Below are 23770 nucleotides of genomic sequence, written 5' to 3' on the forward strand. Positions count from 1 at the left end.
TCTTTTCTAAACATTTTTCCATTTGATTTTCTGTTTGTGGAAAATAGAAAGCAGTGAAAAGGCTGACAGATGTTCATGAAACTGTTCCTCTCTCACCGCCATTGCATTTAGGGGTCCATGCAAGTAGCATGACCTTTATACTCAGCCTTTTCAAGCTACTTTTTGTCTTCAAGTGAAGATCGAAAAAGAACTGCTTTTTAAGTATACCAGTGACTTTAAACTCTCAAAGAGAAAAAAGAACTCAAAACATGTCTTCGTGTGCATTTTCTTTAACACAATATCATTATTTGTGATTTACCCTACCATTGAAGTCATAATTGTTACCCCCCTGTATATGCCCCCTCCCCTGATTTCTGTTTAATAGAATGATTAAAATATTTTTTAAGAGAAAGATTCAGGCCCATATCCATCTTTTTTTGGACCCCTACCTCTTCCCCTTGGCCTTTAAAAATGAGTGTGAAGATGAAGGGCTTCAAAATTTACCCTTAGAATTGGGACAGCACTACAGCACCTGCACACGTCATCATATGTCATTGCAATCCCTTGCTTCATATGAGATCAGACAATGGCAACTTCTGTAGTTACTCTAGTTGTGCTATTTTTCGGCTTTTATCTTCAGGACATCACTGAAGGCATATATCATGTTATCATAACAATCTAATGTGGCAATAAGCTCGTAACTGTACTGTGCATTTACACAGTGGCCTTATTCATCTATGTAAACACACCAAAACAACATTAACATTTTACCAGACACTGTAAAAAGCCCATTCACAACCACTAGACTATTTTAACAGGGTATTTAAGTGTCATAAAGTGTAAGAATGTTGTGGGACTGCTGTACAGGAGTAACGATTATGGATTGTAGATGGCCAAAGGATTGTAGATAGCCAAATTTAGCAGTTTTTATTTTAGTTTTTTTTTTTTTTGGACTGTAAAACACAAACGCGATTATGAATGAATTAAAACATATGCTTGTTTGTTGTAATAGTTCGTAATAATAACAACAACAACAAAAAAACACTAATTTGTGGATCTTCTTACTTCCGGGTGCAGCTATACTGCTGTCATAGATGGTGTATTCTGGGAAATTTTTGTACCCCTTGGTTTTGAGTGTGGTCCTGAAAAATTTCAGTTCGAAGCACTATCTACCCCTTCCCCTTAGCCCTACGCCTTTAAGCTAAAGAGAATTGGGACACCCCTATCTCTTCACATGCTAAGGGGAAGGGCTAAAGCCTGGTTTATACTTCTGCGTCAAGTGACCGGCGTAACCATCGGCACATGCAACGCCCGTAGCTGTGCATTTATACTTCTGCCTGCTGTCTCTGTTGGTCTGCATTAACACTTACGAAACGCTAGTTGGCAGTGAGGTGTAACTGTTCCTCTGTGTCGAGTTTCTTTGCTGCTGTTTTGTTTTCCTGAACACTTCCGGGATGTACAAGTGGCTCAAACTCGCTCATTTTGAGGCAGGAACCGGCGGACGTGCAACAACTTTAACTATGAGGTAAACACAAAATAAAACTTTCCATCAGGAGCTCCTTCACGGGACTCACAGAGCTTGCGCTGTGCGTCGTTGCGACGTGTAGTTACAATTTTTGAGAGGTGCACGTCAGCGATGCCGATGGCAACGGCGAAGTGCTATGCGTCAGCGCCGTAGTATAGGCCGGCATTTGACGCAGAAGTATAAATCAGCCTTAAGGGGTAGAATTGTTATTGGGCCATAATAGAAATGCATTAAATAATGAAAATTAAAATGGTATTTTAAAAATTAAAAAACTGCTTTTATTCTAGCCAAAATAAAACAAATAAGATTTTCTCCAGAAAAAAAAATTATCAAATTTCTTTGCTTTGTTAAACATAATTTGCGATATATTTGAAAAAGAAAAGAAAATACAAATAATTCTGATTTCAACTGTACAGTTTATGATGACCATCTCATCTCAGAGTACTGCTTTTTAATTGTATTGTTTACTTTCTATTCTACAGATATTGAGTGAGTGGTTTGGGCGAACCGTCATCTGTTCCTGCATTAAGTTGAGTTATGATCATGCTCAGAGTATGATTGATGCTCCTGACAAGCACTTTAGTCCTGAAGAACTGCCAGCCTGTTCCCCAAACCACAGCATCATCGAGATACAAGAGGCCGTCCTCAACCTGCACAACATCGCCAAACAGCTCCGAGCTCAGCGCTTCGAGGGTGGCGCTCTCCGACTTGACCAGGTCAGACACACCAGTCTCTCTTTGCTCTGGTCTTTTATGTGGTACAGTGGTACAGTACAGTAGCAGCGTCAGCGCATTTAGAAATAACCATTTGTTGGCAAAAGCCTCTAAACGCCACTTGCCTTTGACAGCGAAAGCCGATATGTCCCGAGAACCAATCAGAAGGAGCGAATCGAATGTGTCATGTCACATGTGTCATGTGAATGAATCATATGTTTTCAATGTAGCAGCGCGCTGGTTCGCTGGCTGTTACAAGGAGACTGTTTTAATCTGTATTCGATTTTAAAAGATGGAGTTTGATAAACTGGATGAGCCTGTCCGACTGTCGGTGAGTGGCAAACGGAAACGTCCCTTACCCCAAAACTCTGTGCATTATAAAGAAAAGCAAACACAATGTACAAGAAAAAGAGATGAAAAAGGGACCAAGACCTTGAGTTTGGTGAATGAATAAATGACAGCTTCTAAAATGGTCTTTGAGGCATCCCCTTTTTGCCCAGTAGGCCTACCTTGTGTTTTATTTGCTAATTTAAGCTATTTAAAAAAATTAATATAATGTATAAAACTATACATTAATTCTATCACTTCATAATACCTATACGTCTGATAAGCTTTTTATATTTATGGACATTGCACATATATTGATGTTTCACAATAGCGCTGTTCACACAGGCGAGGACGTTACAGAATTTTTCCAGAAAAGACCGTTCACACATCCATTCCTAAATACCGGTAAATTCTGACATCTTTCACCACAAATGAGCTTTAAACGGCTGCGCTTGTATTTCTAAACATTTGACTATATTACGAACTCTGTTGATGATCATTATTGTGAACAACTTTGATGAAAACATATGGAGGATCACTTTCCCATGTCGAGATGTTCATAATATGTGTGTGCTGGCGTTCACGGCTGTTTCACGGGCACACGCAAAGCTTGAAGGTAAACAAACAACGGCTTATCATAAGCATCTTATCCATGATTATTTACACAGTTGGCATTAAGATGAACATATAAGCGTCATCTGACTAATTTCTAGCAGCTAAATATGTCTGGGAAAATATTCAAAGGCTTTTATTCTCATAAACCGCGCGGACGTGAATGCGTCTGAGTGTTCTGATTGGCTAAAGCAGGCGTCTCACGCCAGCACGTTCTAGACGTGCACGCGCTCTTTTCGGCAATCTTCCTTCTGCATTCAAACAGCGCAGCATTCCGGCAAATTACTAGTATTGTTACAACTTCTCTTTCCGGAAAATATCCAGAACGAATTTACCGGTATTTTCAACAAGGACCTGTTCACACATACAACCTTTCAGGAAAATTGCCGGTAAATTTCCAGAACGGTCTGTATGTGTTATAGGGGCTAATGTTTTTACACTACATCATTTAAATCTACCAAGCTTAGTTCACAATAGTTACATTGCTCTACTAACATTAAATCTGAAACCCCAAACTTTAGAAATGACAACAGATTGTTAAGATTTAATTGATGTCAGTTTTAATGTTATTAATTAATGCACTTGACAGATTTCATTAATTCATTTTTTCTTTCTGCTCTTTCCCTGGTTTTTACAGTGGAATGAACCGCCACTTGACAGATTTATGCAATTTTAATTTAAGGTGATCTGTGCAATGTGTTTTATGTTTGATAAAATAACTTGTAATCGCTTCTTTAGTGATTTTTTTTAACTAATTTCACTGTCTTGTCCTAATATGTGGATTTAGAGGTTTTTAAAAAACAAACAAAAAACAAAACAAAAGCTGAAGTGTATTTAGCTCGTGTTGACACAAAATTAAAAACCAAAGAATTGTCTAAAGTGACAATTTTGAAAACAAGGCATTTTATTTACAAGCTAATAGCCTTTTAGTTACATATAAAATGAAACTTCTGAACCTAATTATAAGAGCCTGATAGAAAATGCTCATTTACCAAAAAAAAAAAAAAAAGATTTTTTTTTTTTTACTTATTTTGACACATATTTTGGGAAAATGGTTTGACAAAGTTAAAAAAAAAAAACACACTGGGCATGTTTACTACCATTTCAATTATTTTAGTGGCTGTTTTTGCCCCATTGACTTTTCATATAAAGGCATTTTTTGCCTGCGAAGTTACGACACCATATAATCATAAATTCTTAATTGTTGCTGTTTTTCCCTGTTGGGACGAGGTAAAATGTGTAATTTTTACTGTTGATCATCAGCTGTAGTGCAAAAAAACCTTAGTTTCTCAATTCAGTTCATGTTTATTTCTATAGTGGTTTTATGATGTAGATTGTGTCAGCAGCTTTACATAGAAATTCTAGTAAATGGAAACTGGGTCAGTCCAGTTTTCAGAGTTGAAGTCCAGTTTAGTGTGGTTTAATTTTTTACTGCTGAAAAGCCAAACACTGAAGAGCAAATCCATCGATTAGCAGCTCCACAAGTCCAAACTAAGCAAGCCAGTGGCGACAGCGGCGACAAACTTCACCAACTGATGAAGTGAAGGAAAAAAAAAAACCTTGAGAGAAACCAGGCTCTGTTGGGCACAACCATTTCCCCTCTGGCCAAACGTCTAGTGCAGAGCTGCAGTCTAGGCGTTGGAACGTTAAAGGCTGGAGAATGCTGAATGTCCAACATGAAGAAGCTAAAGTTGTGAGTAGGTCACCGGTGGGTGTTCAGGCTGGCCCACAGGATCATTGCGCAGACCCATCTGTCACTGTGGTCTTTCAGGAATCAGTCTCATGCTCTCCACTCCTCCATTACCACCACAGCATCAGCTCAGGATACGGCCTGGTCCAGGATTATGGATAACTTGGCATAATTTGAAGGGGCCTCGGAATAAGTATTCTCAGGTGGAAATAGAGAATAAAGAAAATAATTAGTGTAGCTGCTGTTCATAGTGTGTTTAAACGATATGCAAAAATGAAGCGTCTCAGCAAAGTCAGACTTTACAGTAATTAAATCATTTAAAATCAAGACATGATCATATTTTATTTTGGTGAAATAAGCGTAATCTAAGGGCCTTTGCATTTCATGTTAGACACTTCTGATACCAAATGGTCAACTAGAAGTCAAGTTAATATTTGTTGTTCCTAAAATGTGGATGGGTGACAAGACTTTTGAGTTGCATAATGTGAATGAAAAACAAAGTTCTGGTGATTGTGTCCATGATGGAGTGTTTGTGTTATGAGTTAAGAGGAACCGGATTTGAACAACCCTATAGCAGTGCCAAATTATCTAAGTATCAACTAAACGAGTAATACACCCTGAAGGAATCACTACCCAAACAGATCCATCATTGAGACGCAGCAACCAAAATTTCTGAAACATCCTCATAATAACAGGTATTACGTAATGGAAATATCTTTGGTGAAATGAAAAACAGTTCCATTCGCAAGTGTGTGCTTATGAAGTCTGGAAGTGTGGTTGAACGCTCCTCTTTTTTTTATTTTCTTTTTTTTTTATTAATTAATTAAATGGCTGTTGTTGTAATTTCATCCTTCTGTGCAGTCGGGGTGTAAGAATACAATAATATTATGGTTCGATACATTCGGTTTTTAAGTTATGGCATAAAACTTAAACCTGCTTGGTTAACCGTTACCAGTTTGTTAATATAATTGGACAGCTTTAACAAGTCAGGCCAGTAAAGTATGAGGTGCCTCAAGGATCAGTTTTAGGCTCTTTGCTGTTTACAATATACTGGGAGACATTACGGGATTGGCTTTCACTGCTATGCAGATGATACTCAGTTATATATTTTAACAAAACCTGACGAGACGTCTGAACTGTCTAAGCTAGCAGTGTATTAAATATGTTTAAGACTGGATGACCAACAATTACCTTTTTTTATAAATTCAGACAAAGTAGAATTATTACTTATTGGGCCTAAATCTAACCTGGAATTAAAGGCATACAAAGTTAGCATTAGCTCTACTGCAAAAAATATATCAGTGTTATATTAGACAGCAATTTACCTTTTAAAAAGCCTATCTCCAATGTCACAAAAACTGCCTTCTTTCATCTGAGAAATATTGCTAAGTTATGAAGTATGATATCCATCTCAGATGCAGAAAAGCTAGTCCATGCTTTTATGACTTCTAGGCTGGATTACTGTAACACTCCTCTATTAATAAACTTCAGCTAGTGCAAAATACTTTTCTTGCTGGAAAGTAATGCAATTATGATTAAAATGGTATGTTTAAATGTTTCTTGTGCCATAGTCAGTTAGGCCCTCTATAAACTGACTTTCAGTTTTTACTCAATGTTGTAGATTTTCCTCAATGCTCTGTATTACATTTTTAAATCTTAGTTTTTTTTTTAAAGCTGACTTAAACATTTTCTTTTATTGAATTTTTGTTAAACTTTTTATTATTATTATTTTTTTTTTACAATTTATATATTTAATATTTTTTCATTTACTTGGTTTTTAAAAAGAAATTCCTTTCGTTTATCACCGTAAATATAACTGGTAGCTGACATGTTGTTGAATAACTGCGCCATGTAATTAAAAAAAAATGATTAAATATTTATTTATTAAGTATTTATTTATTACTTATTGTATGCACTTTCAATTTAAACTATTAGTCCAGTCATTATTGCTTTTATTACCATAACCATTAATAATAATAATAATAATAATAATAATAATAATAATATTGAAAATCTTGAAAGTCTTTGAAGTTTGAAATTAAACTATAGTTCTAAACTCATATCAGTGATTCAGCATCATTTAATAATGTTAAAGAGGTTTTATATGCAATAAATAGATGATAAATCTTACCATTTTACTAGAGTGCAGTGAGTGCACTATTCTGTGCTTCTGAATGACTGTATTTAAAATTCTGTCATGTTTTGTCTGCTGCAAACAGCCAAATTGCTTATCATCGCAAATCTTGTCATGTATCGCGTTGTTAGGACTCGGGGTTACAATGTAACCTGCTCACTTAATGTGTCTCATTTCGGAGTCTGTTACTGTCCACTGGAGACCCCCTGTTTTTTTTGATGAAATGATGGCAGTAAATAATATTTTACTAGATATTTTTCAAAACACTTCTATACATCTTAAAGCGACTTTTAACGGCTTAACTGGGCTAATTAGGTTAACTAGGCAGGTTAGGGTACTTAGGCAGGTTATTGTATAACGATGGTTTGTTCTGTAGACTAGCCCTAAAGGGGCTAATAATTTTGTCCTTAAAATGGTATTTAAAATGTAAAACTGTTTTTACTCTAGTCGAAATAAAACAAATAAGACTTTCTTCAGAAGTAAAACTATCATCAGACATACTGTGAAAATGTCCTTGCTCTATTAAACATCATTTGGGAAATATATTAAAAAATAATAATAATCAAAGGGTGGCTAATAATTCTGACTTCACCTGTGTGTGTGTGTGTGTTCATGTATGTATATGTATATACACCCCTACAATTTAATTGTGATTACATTTTTTGAGAGCACTAGTTAAATGCACTAGGTAAATGATTTATTGACTATAGTAGCAATATTTGTCTAATTCAGTTGTTGTCATTTCCTGGTTTCAGCTGAAGCTGTCTTTCACCCTTGATAAGGAGTCCAGCATGCCTCAGGGCTGTTACGTCTATCAGTATCGAGACAGCAATAAGTAAGTATGCATACAATTGCTATCATACCACGCTAACTATGGGTTTTCTGACAAATGCTAACCCCTGAGCAGTGCAAGAGGCCACATATGCTTCATCATCTGAATCTAGCTGTGTTCAGCTCTTTGCTGTTTGTAATTTTTTTTGTTTTGTGCTATTGAAGTGGTCACTCTCTGTCCCTCTATTGCACAACATGTGACTCTGAACACCTTCGTGTTGAGCTTTTGAACAATGAATCTCCTGCCCTCTGTCGTGCAGACTGGTGGAGGAGTTCATGCTGCTGGCGAACATGGCGGTAGGGCATCAGATCTACCGCTCGTACCCAGAACTGGCACTTCTTCGGAGACACCCGCCTCCTCAGACCAAGATGGTGGATGACATGCAGGAGTTTTTTGACCAGATGGGCCTTGACATTGACTTCTCCTCATCTGGAGCACTCCATGTGGGTATCATACACTATTCTAACATTATTAAAACCACATGAATTGTAAGCTGCGACCATATTTTTGTCATATTGTGACGCAGTTCCTTGAGAAACGTAATATTAAATGAGAAAACAGTGGGCGTGGCTTGTTTTTTTTTACTGCGAGCTGATTGGATGTAGTAAAGTAGGCGTTTCATTCAGAAAGATCGGGAAAAGAGTTTGGGGAGAGTTAATACAACCTAACAGGCTCCTCCTCCTCACTTAACTCACAGTCGGATGGGTGTGCTTAAGTATGTTAGCCACGCCCAATACCTCACAGACCTAATCTAAGAATTTAACTGAGAAAAAAAAAAGAGGAAGTGCAGATTTTAAATTCTTAATGACGTGCACAGATGAATTGGTCACCACAAAACTAGCATTGTGAGCGAACAAAATCATATGGGTAGTAGGGCTGTGGATAAGATTTCAAAGGGGAGTAATGTGATTGGAGGGCTCTGTGTGTTTGTGTATTAATAATGAATATATTTTGTTATTACAGAGAAGCCTGAATGAAAATCTTGGTGATGACGAGTATACAGCTGCCAGGAAAGAAGTCATCACTCACATGTGCTCCAGGCCAATGCAGGTAAACATGCTGAATTTAACACTGATTCATATTTATCAACACTAACTAGACCTCAAAGAAGACTATTTCTCCATCATTACACACTAGAGAGCTTATTTGCTGTTTACTTGGGTAACTACTTATGCTGAAGTATGAGGAACATACTAATAAATGGTGATGTAACTAAAAAAAATTGTGGTGGTTGATATTCATATGTGATTTTAATGTGCCAAAATGCCTGTTCACAGCCAGAACAATAAAGATAAGTGTATTTAGTGTATTTATACGTGTCTTCACCCGACCCGTGCCCGATCGTCGCTTTAATAATTACATTCTTTGTTTTAGGCATGATGATAGGTCACCGTGGATATTAACAGCAGATTCAGTGAGCTGTAATCTGCTCCTCTCTCATAGTAAAATAATACGTTCATCTTAAACGTTTTTAAATGAGTATTGATTTATAAAAACAATAGTTTCTTTAGACCAGTGGTTCCCAACCTGGGGTCCGCTAAGGGGGGCGCCAGAGTTCATAAGGGGGACGCGGGAGATAAGTATTGAGGTACAAAAAGGCAAAAAATTCTCCACTATTATACAGGGCTGTACAATTAATCGAAAATCCGATTTTGATTTCAAGCGATTATAAAAAAGCATTAATCTAGATAAACGATTATTGCATCATATACCGCCACTTTTCCAGTTGTACACGACCGCGTGCATATGTGTGTGTGCACCACGCACAAGCTGTCAGAAGCATGCGGCCGGTCAGCATTCGCTCTCATTCGCACACTGAGACGAGCAGAGGAGCGCAGACATCTAAAGTCATTAACGTGAGCGCTTTAATGGTCAAATAGGTGTCAAAACGCGGTGTTTAGTGATTATTTATATTAACCCTCATTTGTGTAATAAACAAACGAGTTGAGGATCAAAAGACGTGAAAGAGAAACCATTAATGAGACAGCGAGAAATATTCCTGCTGCCGCCTGTTTTTATGATTAATCAAACAACGAGAAAATCCCTCACTAGTCTTGACTAAAGGACTGCTGTAGCTAAAGTGTTTTTCTTACAGTGAAGATGCTTAAAGCAAAGTTTGTTTAATATTTTTATTCTATTGTATTTATTTCTCATTTCTTTGCAGGGTGGAAATAACTGAATGTATACACTTGAAGTCAGAATTATTAGCCCTCCTGAATATTAGCAACCCTTTTCCTGCCCAATTTCTGTTTCATGGAAAGAAGTTTTTTTTAAACTTATTTCTGAACATAATAGTTTTGATATCTCATTTCTAATTACTCATTTCTTTTATCTTTGCTATGATGACAGTAAATAATATTTTACTAGTAATTTTTAAAATACAAGTAAAAGCTTAATTAGGGTAAATAGACAAGTCATTGTATAACAGTAGTTTCTTCTGCAGACAATCAAAAATATATATTGCTTAAGGGGGCTAATAATATTGACCTTAAATTGGTTTCAAAATATTTAAACCTGCTTTTATTCTAGCTAAAATAAAACAAATAAGCCTAGAAGAAAAAATATTATAGAAAATACTGTTAAAATTCCTTGTTCTGTTAAACATAATTTGGGAAATATTTATAAAAAAAATTCTCAGAAGTGCTTATAATTTTGACTTTAACTGATAATCGTTTTGAATAATCGTGATTACAATTATGACCAAAATAATCGTGATTATGATTTTTCCCAAAATCGAGCAGCTCTACTATTATATATGTATTTTTAAATACCAAAAAAAAAATTCAAAACACATGCTTAAAATTCCAACATAATAGTAAAAATAATTAAAATTAATAACTTTAAATAATTATTTAAATTTTGCTCAAAAATGTGCTTGTCCAACGTGTTGTAAAGGCAAAATCAAAACAAATATGGCAGAGAAACGTAAATGCAGTGATTCTTCAGAGGTGAAGAAAAAGATTAGACAGTATGACAAAGCCTACCTAAATTTTGTTTTTATTGAAGGCCAAGACAAGTTAAAACTGATTAATTTATATTTTCTATACATATTATATATTAATATTACACAAACACACACATACACTATATATATGTATATATACAGTACAAATGTGTGTGCGTGTGTATTTATATGGTGGGGGGGCTCCAATGTTTGGATATGTTCATGGGGGGGGGGCCCCAAAGAAAAAGGTTGGGAACCACTGCTTTAGACAACCTTTTCTCCATTTTCAAATAGGTACAGAAAGTAAAAATAAGACATTTTAGCCTTAACAGATACAGGAACAAGATAACAAAAAGGGTGTCACTTCAGCCTAAACGGCAGCTATGTTATGTTTACTTGGCCCTTTTTCTTCGCACTGTGCAAAAACAGAAAAGCATCTACTGTGCTAACATATACATATTGTCGCCTATCCAAGTTTTAAGAAACAACAACTAATAACTTGACTTCTAGTTTATAATTTGGTATCAGAAGTGGCTTCTATGAAAGGCAAAGGCCTCTAGATTATGCTTATTTGACCAAAATAAAATATGATCATGCCGTATGATCATGCTGCGCAATCATGAGAGAGAGTGGGAGAGAGAGCATGGGCGCTCAATCTGTAAAAACCTGCTGAATCAAAACTTTTTAAAAAGCCTGAATCAATATTGGAGTTACCTTTGCACGCTGGAGAAAGGATGACACATTAGCTGAAGGATTTCTCTTAGACAGGTCATGTTCTGTTTCAAAACTATTTTAGTTTCACGCAAAGCTGATGTAACGTTAGATGTTGTTGTTACAAATGGCTTAAATCTTTACAGAAGTGTTGTTCAGCCACTAAAATCTTCCGATGAAAGATTGAAAAGACTATTTTCAGTTTCATAAGGGACCTTTTACAGCATCGATAATGTAGATTTTAATTAGTTTAACAACAAAACACAAGTAAATACTGTTATTCCGCCTAGTGTCTCCCTATATTGTTTACTATGCAAATTCACTCTGAAATAGCTTGTGAGTTCGGCTTGCACGCCACCGGACAAGCACTCGTGGCTTGAGGCCCCGTTTACACTAATGCGTTTTCGTTTTAAAACACATAAGTTTTGCTATGGTTACGCCATCCGTCCACACTAAGCCAGAGTTTTCGAGTACCGAAAATGGAGCGTTTTGGAACCGCTGAAGAGGCCGTTTTCATTCTAAAACGCTGCTGCTCCGTCTCAGTGTGGATGGGGGAAAACAGAGACATCTGAAATTGGAGGCGGGGCTGCCGACATTCGCCTATTTGATTGGGGCTTTTCCTCAATATTAAGTAGCCTAACGTTACACAGTTCAGTCTCGCATCCTCTTCTTGTAAGTTCAGACTTTGCAAGTTTGATCAAGGCTGCAGTCTCCCCCTCCTCAGTTTGATATGGTAAACAGACTACCGGGTAAATCTTCAAAAGGAAACAGTGTACTTTATAACTTCATTCACATCACCCTGGCTACGTTGTTACACTTTCTCGACAATAAAATGAAAACATGATTTAAGGAACTGCTGTTTTCATTTTGATATTAACAACTTAACAGTCAGCAGAAATGCTGAGGCGTCGTGCTGCATGAGCGTCATCTTCACTGTGTGGATATTTATAACAAAACGGAGCCTATAACAACTGCCTCCTTTCAATTTCAGTGAAAATACGAAACATCCCCTCTCTTTTGCTGAATATCAGTTTTAATAATCGATAATGGCCATTATAAAAGTATAACATACAATAAGTTTATATATTATAGGAAATGAAGGCAAGCGATCAGTCAATATACAGAATAGGCTACGTGGTTACATTAATTAACCTATCTTTGCGCTCAGCCAAAACACGTTACCTGAGAACAAGTAATAGATTTCAATGACCAAAGTCGGGGAATATGTCGTTTGATACAGACAACAAGGTGGATGAAATATCACGTTTAATAAATATAGTGAGATTAGATCCAGCGGGAGATGCTTGATGAGCAGTCAGACGAGCAGAGCTCTCATCTGGGTAGATGGGCTGCAGCGCTTGCCCGAGTGTGTGTGTGTGTGTGTGGTCACGTGATGTGCGTTTTCATCGTTTTGGTGTGGACGGAGAGCTGTTCAGAAACGCTGGTTGAAACGCGAGTGTGGACGCGGATCGTTTTCATTTTAAAACGCCATTTTAAAACTAAAACGCACTAGTGTACACGGGGCCTGAGAGAGGTTTCTTTTGCAGTGCTCGTGTTTGAGGAGGCGTGGCTCTAGACGGCAGGGGAGGGACTGTGATTCAGAGATTTATGCTAAGCTGTTAGCATTGTGGAAGATCACCTACTGCACCTTTAAGTCTTTAAATGTCATCTTAAGCTCAATACTAGCGTCTTACAAAATATCTAGTCAAATATTATTTACTGTCATCATGGCAAAGATGAAAGAAATCAATTATTGGAAATGAGTTATTAAAACTATTATGTTTAGAAATGTGTTAAAAACATAGTCTCTCCTTTAAACAGTGGATAATTCTGACTTAAAGTTTAGAGTTCATACAGTGGTGGGTTTTCTTACGCATAGCAGTGAGCTTCAATTGCACCTTCTATTTTTAATTACATTAGCTATTTGTAAGCCCACACGGAAACTGCGCATGCAGAATTACGCAGATTTTTAGCCCATCATTAATTTTGTTTATTTACTTGAATAAATCTTGATTTAGTTGATTCGTTTTTTTAAATTAATTTCAGTATTATTATTGACTAATATGAAAATGTTCATCTGATTTATGTACAATGCACTTTGTACAGTAATATTTTCTGTCTTTTAGTTGATATATTATATGAGAGATTTACTTTGTTTACCAAATAAAGTGAATTTAATTGGATTTGCATTTTAAGAATTAAAATCATTCCGCAGAAATTCACAGATTTTTACCAAAATTCTCCGCAGAAATAGCAAAAAATGTCCGCAGATTCCGTCTGGCCCTAGCTATTTGTTAGTGCATAAGTCTTATCATTTGTCCAATACTGATTCAAACTATATCTTTCCCAACTAGTGTTATAATTGTAGGCTAAACTCAACCATTTGGTCATTCAGAACTACATTCTTGGTGTGAACAGACCTCAATATTGCAATCTAGGTGGGATTGAAATAAAGCTAAAATGTCTGACTACTACAGATGAAGCAATGGTGACCTCTGCTGAACGTCTGGTGGTCTAACCTGAGTTATTTGATGCTGCTGTGTTTAGATGGCGGTGTATTTCTGCGCAGGAGCTCTGAAAGATGAGAAGTTGTTCCGTCATTATGCTCTGAATGTGCCGCTCTACACTCACTTCACTTCACCTATTCGGCGATACGCTGATGTCATCGTGCACCGTTTGCTGGGCGCCTCTCTGAGTGAGTTGCTGTACTGTTGGGTCAGGGGGCATGTGAAGGGTGCTTTGGCCAATGCGTTCTGCTGGATGGTTTTCATTAGGGGCGCACTCTGAGGACCATCGTGGATGAAAGAATTATTGTTCATTTCCTTATATCCTATTTCCTCCTCCTTTCTTTTTTGTCTTTTCATCATTTCATTTTATAATTTTTCTTTTTTCATGTCTTTCACTATTTTTCATCATTTCATCCATTCTTTCTTTGTTTTTCTTCCTTCCTTTCTTTCTTTCTGTTTTTCTTCCTTCATTTCATAATTCTTTTTCTTTCTTTTTTCATCTTTTTCATCATTTTTTATCTTTCTTTTCATCATTTCTTTCTTTTCCTTTTATTTTCTTATTCTTTCATCATTTTATTTTATATATTTTTTATTTTTCATCTTTTCATCATTTGATAATTTCTTTATTTTTCATCATTTCATTTCTTCATTTTCTTTTTTTCTTTCTTTCATCATTTCATAAATTTGTTTTTTCTTTCTCTTTTCATCTTTCATTTCATTTGATAAATTCTTTCTTTTTCTTTATCTTACTTTCACCATTTTTCATTTTTATTTTCATAATTTAATTTCTTAATTTCTTTTCCTTCCATCTTTTTTTCTTTCCTTTTATTTCCTTTTTCATCTTTTCATTTTTATATTTTTTTTACTTTTTCTTTCTTTTTCATCTTTCTTTCACCATTTTTCATCCTTTTCATCTTTTCATTTCGTAATTTTTCCTTTACATCTTTTTTCTTTCTGTTTTCATCTTTCTTTTCATTGCAAAATTTATTTTTTTCATTTTCATCATGTTTTCATCTTTCTTTTCATTGTTTAATTTCTTAATTTAGTTTCCTTCCTTTTCCTTTCCGTTTATTTTCTTTCATCATTTCCTTTTCCTTCTGTTTTCATCTTTTCATCATTTCATTTCAGTTTCTTTTTTTTATCTTTTTTTCATCTTTTATCATCTTTCACCATTTTTATCTTTCTTTTCATTTCTTAATTTCCTCCCTTCCTTCGTTTCTTTCTTTTTTCTTAATTTCATTTCTTAATTTAATATGAATATATTATGTAATCTTTTCGCCATTTTTCATTGTCATTATCTTTTTCTTTCACCATTTTCATTTTTCTTTTCATCACATTTTATAATTTCTTTTTCTCTCTTTTTACATCTTGATTTCACCATTATTTCCTCTTTCTTTTTATAATTTCATATCTTAATTACCTTTTTTATTTCTCTCTTTTCTTTTGCATATGGTGCATATCATATGTCTCTAATTGATTTTGTCTGGTTACCATCACAGATTGTGGACCCCGTCTCAGCGTCTCAGGAGAGGAAGTGCACCAGCAGGCGTCTCACTGTAATGACAGGAAGACCGCCTCAAAGAGAGTCCAAGAGTTGAGCTCTGAACTTTTCTTTGCTGTCTTTGTGAAGGTATATCCATCATCATCACCAAATCATACTTTTTGTAAACATTTTTGCATTTAACCCATGATGTTTTTCCAAGGAAAAAATCATGCTGGTAAACAAACTGAATCATGTATTTATGACTTTTTATTTACCTAAATTATTTATTTAATTTATTTATTTAAATGTTTTTATTTATTTATTTTTATTTCATTATTATTATTTTACATTTTATTATTATTATTTTTATTTATTATTTATTTAATTGTATAATTTCTTTATTTTAATTTTATTGTTTATTTAAATTTTATTATTTATTTGTTATTGTTTTTATATTTCTTATTTATTTAATTTTTAATTTTTATTATTTATTCATTTTATATTTATTTTAATTGTTTTATTTATTTATTTATTTTTTATTATTTTATTTTATTTCTCTTGTTTTTTATAATATTATTTATTGTTTTATTTATTTATTTTTTACATTTTTTTTTTTTTTGTAGGAGTGTGGTCCTCTGGATTCAGAAGCCATGGTCATGGGAGTTCTGGACCAGTCCTTCGACGTGCTGGTGCTTCGCTATGGAGTGCAGAAACGAATTTACTGTAATGTATGTTTCAGAACTTTACATCATCCTTCCTTTAATATGGAAGTTGTAAAATATGCCTTTGAGCTTAAGTGATATATTAGAGAATAGTTTTAAAAACAATACCGAGTACTTAACAAAGTAAAATAACAATTGAAATATAATAATTAACATACATTTCATTAAAATATAAATAATAGACTTTACAACTGATAAATAAAAATTATTATGATCATTTAAGTTAAAACTAAACTGTAGCAATATTTTTTTCGCTTGTCTACAGAACAAACCGTTATATTGTTATACAGTGACTTGCCTAATTACCCTAGTTACGTCTTTAAATGTCACTTTAAGCTGAATACTAATGTTTAAAAAACATCGAGTACAATATTATGGACTGTCATCCTGGCAAAAATAAAAGAAATCAGTTAATAAAACTATTATGTTTAGCTAATAATTCGAACTTCAACTGTAACTTAAGGCTAAATGTCTTGCAATGCAGTGTATTGAAGTTAAGCTGCAGTAATGCATAACACATCCATTAATAAATACAGTTCTGTTTCTCTTCTGCAGTCATTAGAAGGTCTAAAGGAGGTCGAGTTTCGTAAAGTGGGAAAGAAGCCAGAGATGACGCTTGTTTGGGAAACGGATGACCCATCTAAGGACTCCATAAAACAGGTGTGTTACTCTGTTCATCTTTTATCTCTTTTCTGAAATTGTTGTTTTCATCACACATTTCAGTTGTGAACATTGTTTTTAAAACATCGGCTGCAAAGACTTACAGGATTATAGTTTATAGTTGGCGTATCCAATCGAGTTTAATCAAGCTTAATCATCTTAATCAGCTTTTTATGTTAACTCTGTAAAGGTAACCGGTTTGCGGCTTGTCACCTCCGCCTATATCTATATTTTTTTTTTCACGTCACCTCATACTTTAGTTTCTCTTAAAATTTTGACCAATCAAATGCTCTCCAGTATGTGACATGCCCCGCCCCCCTCAAAACTCTAATCATTTGCTCTTCATTTGATGCGCTTGAACTCAACCAGAGCTGTGATGAAACAAATTTCTGTTGAGTGTTTTTTAAGGGGTGGTGCTACACAATGCCCCACCCTCTCTTGAGATTACCTCAAATATTGAATTAAAGAAATACAGTTTGTGTCACCACTTGAAAGATCCACAGACAGCTAAATATCAGGATATCCTAGCAATGGTTTAATTTCTGTGCATAATAATGTGTTGTCCTCTTCTGCAGGAGATCTCCATCTTCACCCTGTTGAACGTTCAGCTGAAGGCAGACGGAGCTCCTATGAAATACAGCGCGACGCTCAAGAGACCCTTAGCACCCATGTAAACCCCACCTACACCACTTTACTTCAACCAAACAGATTTGTCAGTAGTTCACGCATCTTTTGCACGAACGTACCATGAACTCCGTTTTAATCCCTCTTCTTTGACTTTTAAGATTTTGTTCTCAAGACTTTTCGAAGACGGAAAGAAGCGTTTTTATTTTAAGCTATTTTGCTTTAGCCTCAGGAATTGTGACGTTTTGTTCAGGGATTGTTTTATACATTTTCAGCGTCTCTTTTGAATCTGAAATTCTCCCATATTAAGATGCTACTCTTATTTTATGCTTCGGGTTTTATTTCACACTTTCGCAAATGTGTCCTTTGTAGCTTACAGACATTTTTGTTTTGTTCTGCCTTAACCTGCGGCCTTTGCATTAGAAACGATTGCTTCAGAAATGACATTTCGTTCACTTCAGAAGTTATGTTAATGATTATTTTGTTTTCCCAATGGGAAGCATCGAGCCCTTAACAAAGATACCATTTTTATTAAGTGGTTTTTGAACAGTGCATTATTATCTATGGCCGAGTCGTTGGTTTTGTCGCAAATAGTGGATGTTTTCTTCTTAAAAAGGAACTTTGGGTGAGTTTGTTTTGTTTCTAGATGCTTTTAAATGATCCATTTTGTTTTAGAAATGCTTTTTGCATTGTAAAAATCGATTAGTTACTATACTTAAAGTGAGTAAACCTGTTGCCTTCAAAGTGATAAATTGATTTAAAAAACAAGTGGGTAAGACTTTAGTTTAATGGTTCCTATTGCACATTTTGTTGACTAAAAGTTGCGTTGCAACTACATGCCAATTACCACTCATTTGAGTATTAGTAGACTGTCTGCTTAATATCTGCTGATACTGCTCCTTCAACAGACATTTAACTGACTATCAGTAGCTTTGCAAGTACAGGTTAACTTACACTAACCCCAACCCTAACCTAGCAGTCTATTTATTATCTATTGAGAATTAGTTGGCATGTAGTGTAGATGCACTGTTACTTAAATTCAACAAAATGCATTAAAGGCACCATCAAAACAAAGTGATACCAAAAATTGAGTTATCCCATTGAACTGTTAAGTTAAATGAACTTATTTTTTATATATGTATGCACAGTTCGTTTACTTGATCATTTTTAAGCCATTTGTTTAACTCATTTAATAAGAAATAAAGTCAACTAATCGCTATTTACAAGTATCTTTGCTTTTTAAAATATCTGGCAGATTGATTTACTTTACAGTCACTCCGATGTAGTTTTGTCACGATACTGGAATTCGATACCAATCAATTTGAGAAACGTCTATTTCCCGCAAAAATTTTAGCGCGTTCTTAAGCAGCGCTGATTTGCCGTTGTGTTGACGTGCTCAACAGAAATGACTGTGATTGGACGTGAAGGTCACCGTCGCTGTTAACTGAGTGTAACCACAGATACAGGGACACTGGAGCGTTTTAAAGCCGCGATTCATCAGCGGATCGCTCGTATGTCAGCTGATAGACAAACCAGCTGATCGACATGACTTTAAAACGCTGCAGTGTCCCTGTATCTGTGGTTACACTCAGTAAACAGGGGTGAGTTTGGTGAACTGATGACCTTCACGGCCAATCACAATCATTTCTGTTGAGCATGTGAACACAATGGTCAATCTGCGCTGTTTAAGAAAGTGCTCAATTGTTAGCGGGAAATTTTAGCACTGATTGGTATCGATTTCCAGTATCGTGACAACCCTACTCCAATTAACCCTGAATACATAGGCTTTGAACACTCAAAATTCAAACTACTTATTTAAAATGAGTTGAACCAACACAATTCTTAGGTTTTATTTTTTTGGAGGACAAACTTAATTATTTTATGTTCAATCCGCTTAAATTTGTTAACTTAATCGATTTGTGTTGGGATGACATGGAATCGTGTGGACAGAATTTGTTTTACAGGGAAGCTTTTGTAAATACAGACTTTTGGTTTGATCGATTGTGTTTTAAAATGTAATTTATATAATTTGATGCTTTTATTTTTGACCCACTTCCATGTGTGTTTAAGTGGTCTGCTAGGATATTGCTAACAGTTATAAACGACTGATCTACTGTAAAAATCTGTGTCTTCTCTACTGTATTGTGCCATACTTGGGACCAGTATTAAAACAATAAGACAAAAAAAAAAAAAACAACACCAGAAAAAGGCAGCTGGTATCAACTTAATGTTAACACTTAGTCATTTCAGTTGAACAATTTGTACAGTAAGCTGTGTGATACGCCATAATATCAGTTTAGTTTAATTTATAAGAGCAGATGTGTAAATTTAAAGCGATAGTTCATCCAAAAATACTTCATTTACTCACCCTCAATTAGTTCCAAACATTTATGAGATAGTTTCCATGGTTTAACACTAAAGAAGATATTTTGAAGAAAGCTGGAAACCTGTAACCATTGACTTTCATACAAATACTATAGAAGTCAATGGTTACAGGTTTCCAGCTTTCTTCAAAATGTCTTCCATTGTGTTGAACAGAAAAAAGAAAAACTAATAGGTCTGAAATGAATAAATGGGTGAAACATTTTTGGGTGAACTGTCCCTGTATTAGTTATGTTGGACAGTTAGGTTAGAACCAATGAATATCAATGTTAATTTGAATCTGTTTCTGTCAGTAGACACTAGTGTTATCACTGCTTTGTTCAAATTGACGTCATAAAGCCTAAAATCCATGTATTTTTAAATAATGTGTGTAACTGGGAAAAAGGAACATGGCTAATTGTGACATTCTGCAAATTAAAAAAAAAACCTTAACCAAAGCAATAAACCTGTTCATTTTTTGTTATGCCATGTATTTATATAACACATTTACAGTTGAAACCATAAGTTTTCATACACTCTAACAAAAGGAACATAACCATTTAAAAAAAAATGTCTGATGGTAAATCATACTAAACGTTTACTATTTTAGGTTCGTTAGGATTACCTAAATGACTTGCATTTGCTTAATGCCAGAATAATGACAGAATTTTTTTTGTTTGTTTTATTTATAAATTTCTTGACAGTCAAAAGTTTACACGCATTTTCTTGAATTTATTCATTTTTTTATTCATATTTTTTTAGCTTTGCTTTTAAACTGTCAAACTTTGGTCGAATATTTTGTGTAACCTTCCACAAGCTTCTCACAATAGTTTGTAATTCAGGAAATCTAACTGAGTCTTACTCGCACAAGCTTTTTCAACTCTGCCCACAAATTTTCTATAGGATTGAGATCAGGGCTTTGTGATGGCCACTCCAAAACATTCACTCTGTTGTCTTTAAAGCACATTTTAACTCATTTCTTTAATCATCCACCTGCATAGTTGAGTGGACGGGCTCAAACTAAAATAAAATTTGTATATTTTTCTTGGAAAAATTGTCTTTTTGCCAATTTCGTATAGCCTATTGTTTGTCTCTTTGTTCAAATATTTTTCCTGGTCAGTTATCTTCTAGATAAAATAGAAGAGCCAATAACATTTGAAGTGAAGTGCTTCAAAACCCGCAATATGCTTTAACAATGCCGAACCACTAAGTGAACAGTCAAATAAAATAATAATCTAGGCTAAATCAAAGTTAAATGTTCAGTTTCAGAGAAGCCTAAATTAAACTGTTTACTCATGTTGCGCCGGTGAATTACAATTTAATTCATTTAATCAAATAATTTGAAAGAGCAGGACAGATGTTTTCATATTCGCATATTCACGACAGCACTGAACATTTACCTCGGTAGAACAAACTCGGTTGGAAGTGTGAGACAACTCAGAAACTCGTGAGAATGGAGATGTCTGCTTATTTATGCCAGCCTGTCATGTAAACTTGTTTAAAGTACCTTGAATGGTAGCTGTTCGAGCTGTTCGTGCAGCAGCTGGATCTGATCTGTCTGATGAAAGAGACAGGTTCCCCAGCTCAGGCAGTCTCCACCCCCTGCGGGGGATCAGTATTTGTCTCATTAGTTTTAGGCCTTTTTTTTCAAATGTCTCAATTGAGTTTAGCTGTTTTAAAGAGCGTTTACTCATTTTACCCTGGTTTTAAGCAATAGCTATCTAATGGTGATTTTTAGTTGTGGAAAAACTGCCAGTAAAACTAAAGCCAAAAGATTTCTTTACCCATCTCCCACCATGCAAGTGCATACACACTTTAAAACACACACCTTTTTTGTTGTCATCCTTTCTTGCTCTGTCAATATATCGTAGTGTATACTGTTCAATAATCATTTTAAATTATGTAATAATTTTTAAAAAGTGGCATTAATTCGCGCCCTCTCATGGTAGGTACGCACAGTGCGTACAGCCGTACGCCTGCAGGCGCCACTGTTTAGGGTCATGGTGTGTTTGGAAGACCCATTTGTGGCCAATTTTTAATTTCCTGGCTGATGTCTTGAGATGTTGCTTGGCATCAACAACATGAAAGCATGGATCCATCCTGCCTTGTATCAACGGTTCAGGCTGGTGGTGGTGTAATGGTGTGGGGGATATTTTCTCAAGTGGTGCTCGCTGCAGAGCCATTTGGGCGAGCTGAGCTCCAGCGAGGGGGAGCTTGAACTTGAGCTCCACCTTTTTTGCACTTACGAGTGATGTCACTGGGGGTAGGGTTAGGGGTGGGGTTGGTGTACGCATTAAAACAGCTTACAGGAGGCAGAACGAGAGCTCATGATCCCCCTCGCTGGAGCTCAGCTCTGCTCAGATGGCTCTGCACACTTTGGGCCCATCAGTTCCAATTAAGCGTCGTGTCAACACCACAGCCTACCTGAGTTTTGTTGCTGACCATATCCACTCCTTTATGACCACAGTGTACACATCTTCTGATGGCTCCAGCACGATACGCAGCATGTCATAAAGCGTGAATCATCTCAGACTGGTTTCTTGAACATGACAATGAGTTCACTTTACTCAAATGGCCTCCACAGTCACCAGATCTCAATCCAATAGAGCGGAACGGGAGAATCACATCCTGGATGTGCAGCTGACAAATCTGCAGCAACTGCGTGATGCTATCATGTCAATATGGAGCAAAATCTCAGGAATATTTCAAGTACCTTGTTGAATCCGTGCCATGAAGGAATAAGGCAGTTCTGAAGGCAAAGGGAAGTCCAACCAGGTACTAGCAAAGTGTCCCTAATAAAGTGGCCGGTGAGTGTATATGTTAATAATCATTGTGAATGGTCTTAAAAAATCACCAGCAGCTCAAATAACTGGTTTGTAAGTTTAGCAGTGAAAAGTTCAACGCAAACATTAAGCACACTGTGTGTTAATAAATCAATAATACAGCACTTATAGCAGTATAAACCGTTTAGTCATGTATTAATGAGTTAATGCTCATCAAATGATGAACTAACTATTTGCTAATGATTAATAATTCATCGTGTGCAGTTCAGTTATTAAAAAATGTTACCTTTCCTTTTTGAAATTCTACTGATGAACACTTCCGGAAGCAGGGTCGCTGAATAAGTAATAAGGGGGCGGGCACTGATGCACTATTATTAAAATGTAGCCTATGAGAGGCCGCCTTCAGGACCAGTGACTCCGCTAACCGGATGGGGGTCTGCAACTGTACGGTGTGGGATGCTTCATTATCATCACACACACATGCACAAATCAATACTGTGACCGAATGGCATTAAATGTCACGGGGTGCAAATGCGTTTCATTTCGTCCGTTAAACCAACACGGATTGTAAATCACTATCAGTTGTATTCATCATATATAGTGGCAACCCGTGCGCTCTTCAGATCACCTCCGCACTTCAGCGCGGTTTATACCGTTTTTTTTTGTCAGCACAATGAAAGTTACAGTGGATTTTGAGGAATGCCTGAAAGATTCGCCACGTTTCCGGTGAGTCTGACGTTAATATCAGTTCATATGCTGGTTAATGATGTACAAAAGCGGATGGACGGGCTGCGCCTCAGAGCTGGGGGTCTGCATGGTGCCCACCTACAGCACAGCACTGCAGGTACAGGCGGATTAAACATACGATAAAATGTCCGCTTAATCAAGATATGCCATCACAAATGTTTTTACAAGCCGTGGTCTATCACACCTCACCCATTTTCATTTTGGTAACTCCATCAAATGACAGTAGGCTATTCATACAGTGGAGGAGTAGGAGGAGGGCGCCGCGTTTGTCCCATTCACCAACATGAAAACGCTCGATTTCCTCATGATACACCAATATCTAAACTGTTTTTATCACGGAGACGGGTTTTAAAATCTTTTTTCCTAGTCTATAGTGCGTTTTGACGTTGCAGACATTCGTTTGGCGTGTCTGAAAG

General features: G+C 35.8%; 2 protein-coding genes across 19 annotated transcripts in view; both read left to right on the forward strand.

Annotated features, from left to right (window-relative positions):
• The window catches only part of dis3l2 (DIS3 like 3'-5' exoribonuclease 2), a 48600-nt gene extending 28318 nt beyond the window's left edge, over positions 1–20282 (forward strand). For 2 of the 15 annotated variants that reach the window (XR_015478176.1, XR_015478169.1), the window contains exons 13-22: positions 1987–2220; positions 7736–7815; positions 8072–8255; positions 8776–8862; positions 14015–14162; positions 15474–15604; positions 16081–16185; positions 16735–16839; positions 17415–18689; positions 19208–20282. Coding sequence is in view for 2 of the 15 variants with exons in the window: in XM_087240378.1 (XP_087096504.1) it covers positions 1987–2220; positions 7736–7815; positions 8072–8255; positions 8776–8862; positions 14015–14162; positions 15474–15604; positions 16081–16185; positions 16735–16839; positions 17415–17513 (1173 nt within the window). In the remaining 13 variants the exon portion in view is untranslated. Of the gene's footprint in view, positions 1–1986; positions 2221–7735; positions 7816–8071; positions 8256–8775; positions 8863–14014; positions 14163–15473; positions 15605–16080; positions 16186–16734; positions 16840–17414 lie in introns of all 15 variants that reach the window. The other 13 variants (XR_015478173.1, XR_015478165.1, XR_015478172.1 and 10 more) reach the window with 7 other exon arrangements.
• Positions 20283–23011: 2729 nt separating this feature from the next.
• The window catches only part of acap2a (ArfGAP with coiled-coil, ankyrin repeat and PH domains 2a), a 43639-nt gene continuing 42880 nt past the window's right edge, over positions 23012–23770 (forward strand). For all 4 annotated transcript variants that reach the window (XM_087240386.1, XM_087240387.1, XM_087240388.1 and 1 more), the window contains exon 1: positions 23012–23333. In XM_087240386.1, the coding sequence (XP_087096512.1) occupies positions 23281–23333 (53 nt within the window). In that variant the 5' untranslated portion in view covers positions 23012–23280. The remainder of the gene's footprint in view (positions 23334–23770) is intronic.

This window comes from Danio rerio, chromosome 2 (genome assembly GCF_052040795.2).
Source record: "Danio rerio strain M-AB ecotype USA chromosome 2, GRCz13ab, whole genome shotgun sequence".
Taxonomy (NCBI): Eukaryota; Metazoa; Chordata; class Actinopteri; order Cypriniformes; family Danionidae; genus Danio; species Danio rerio.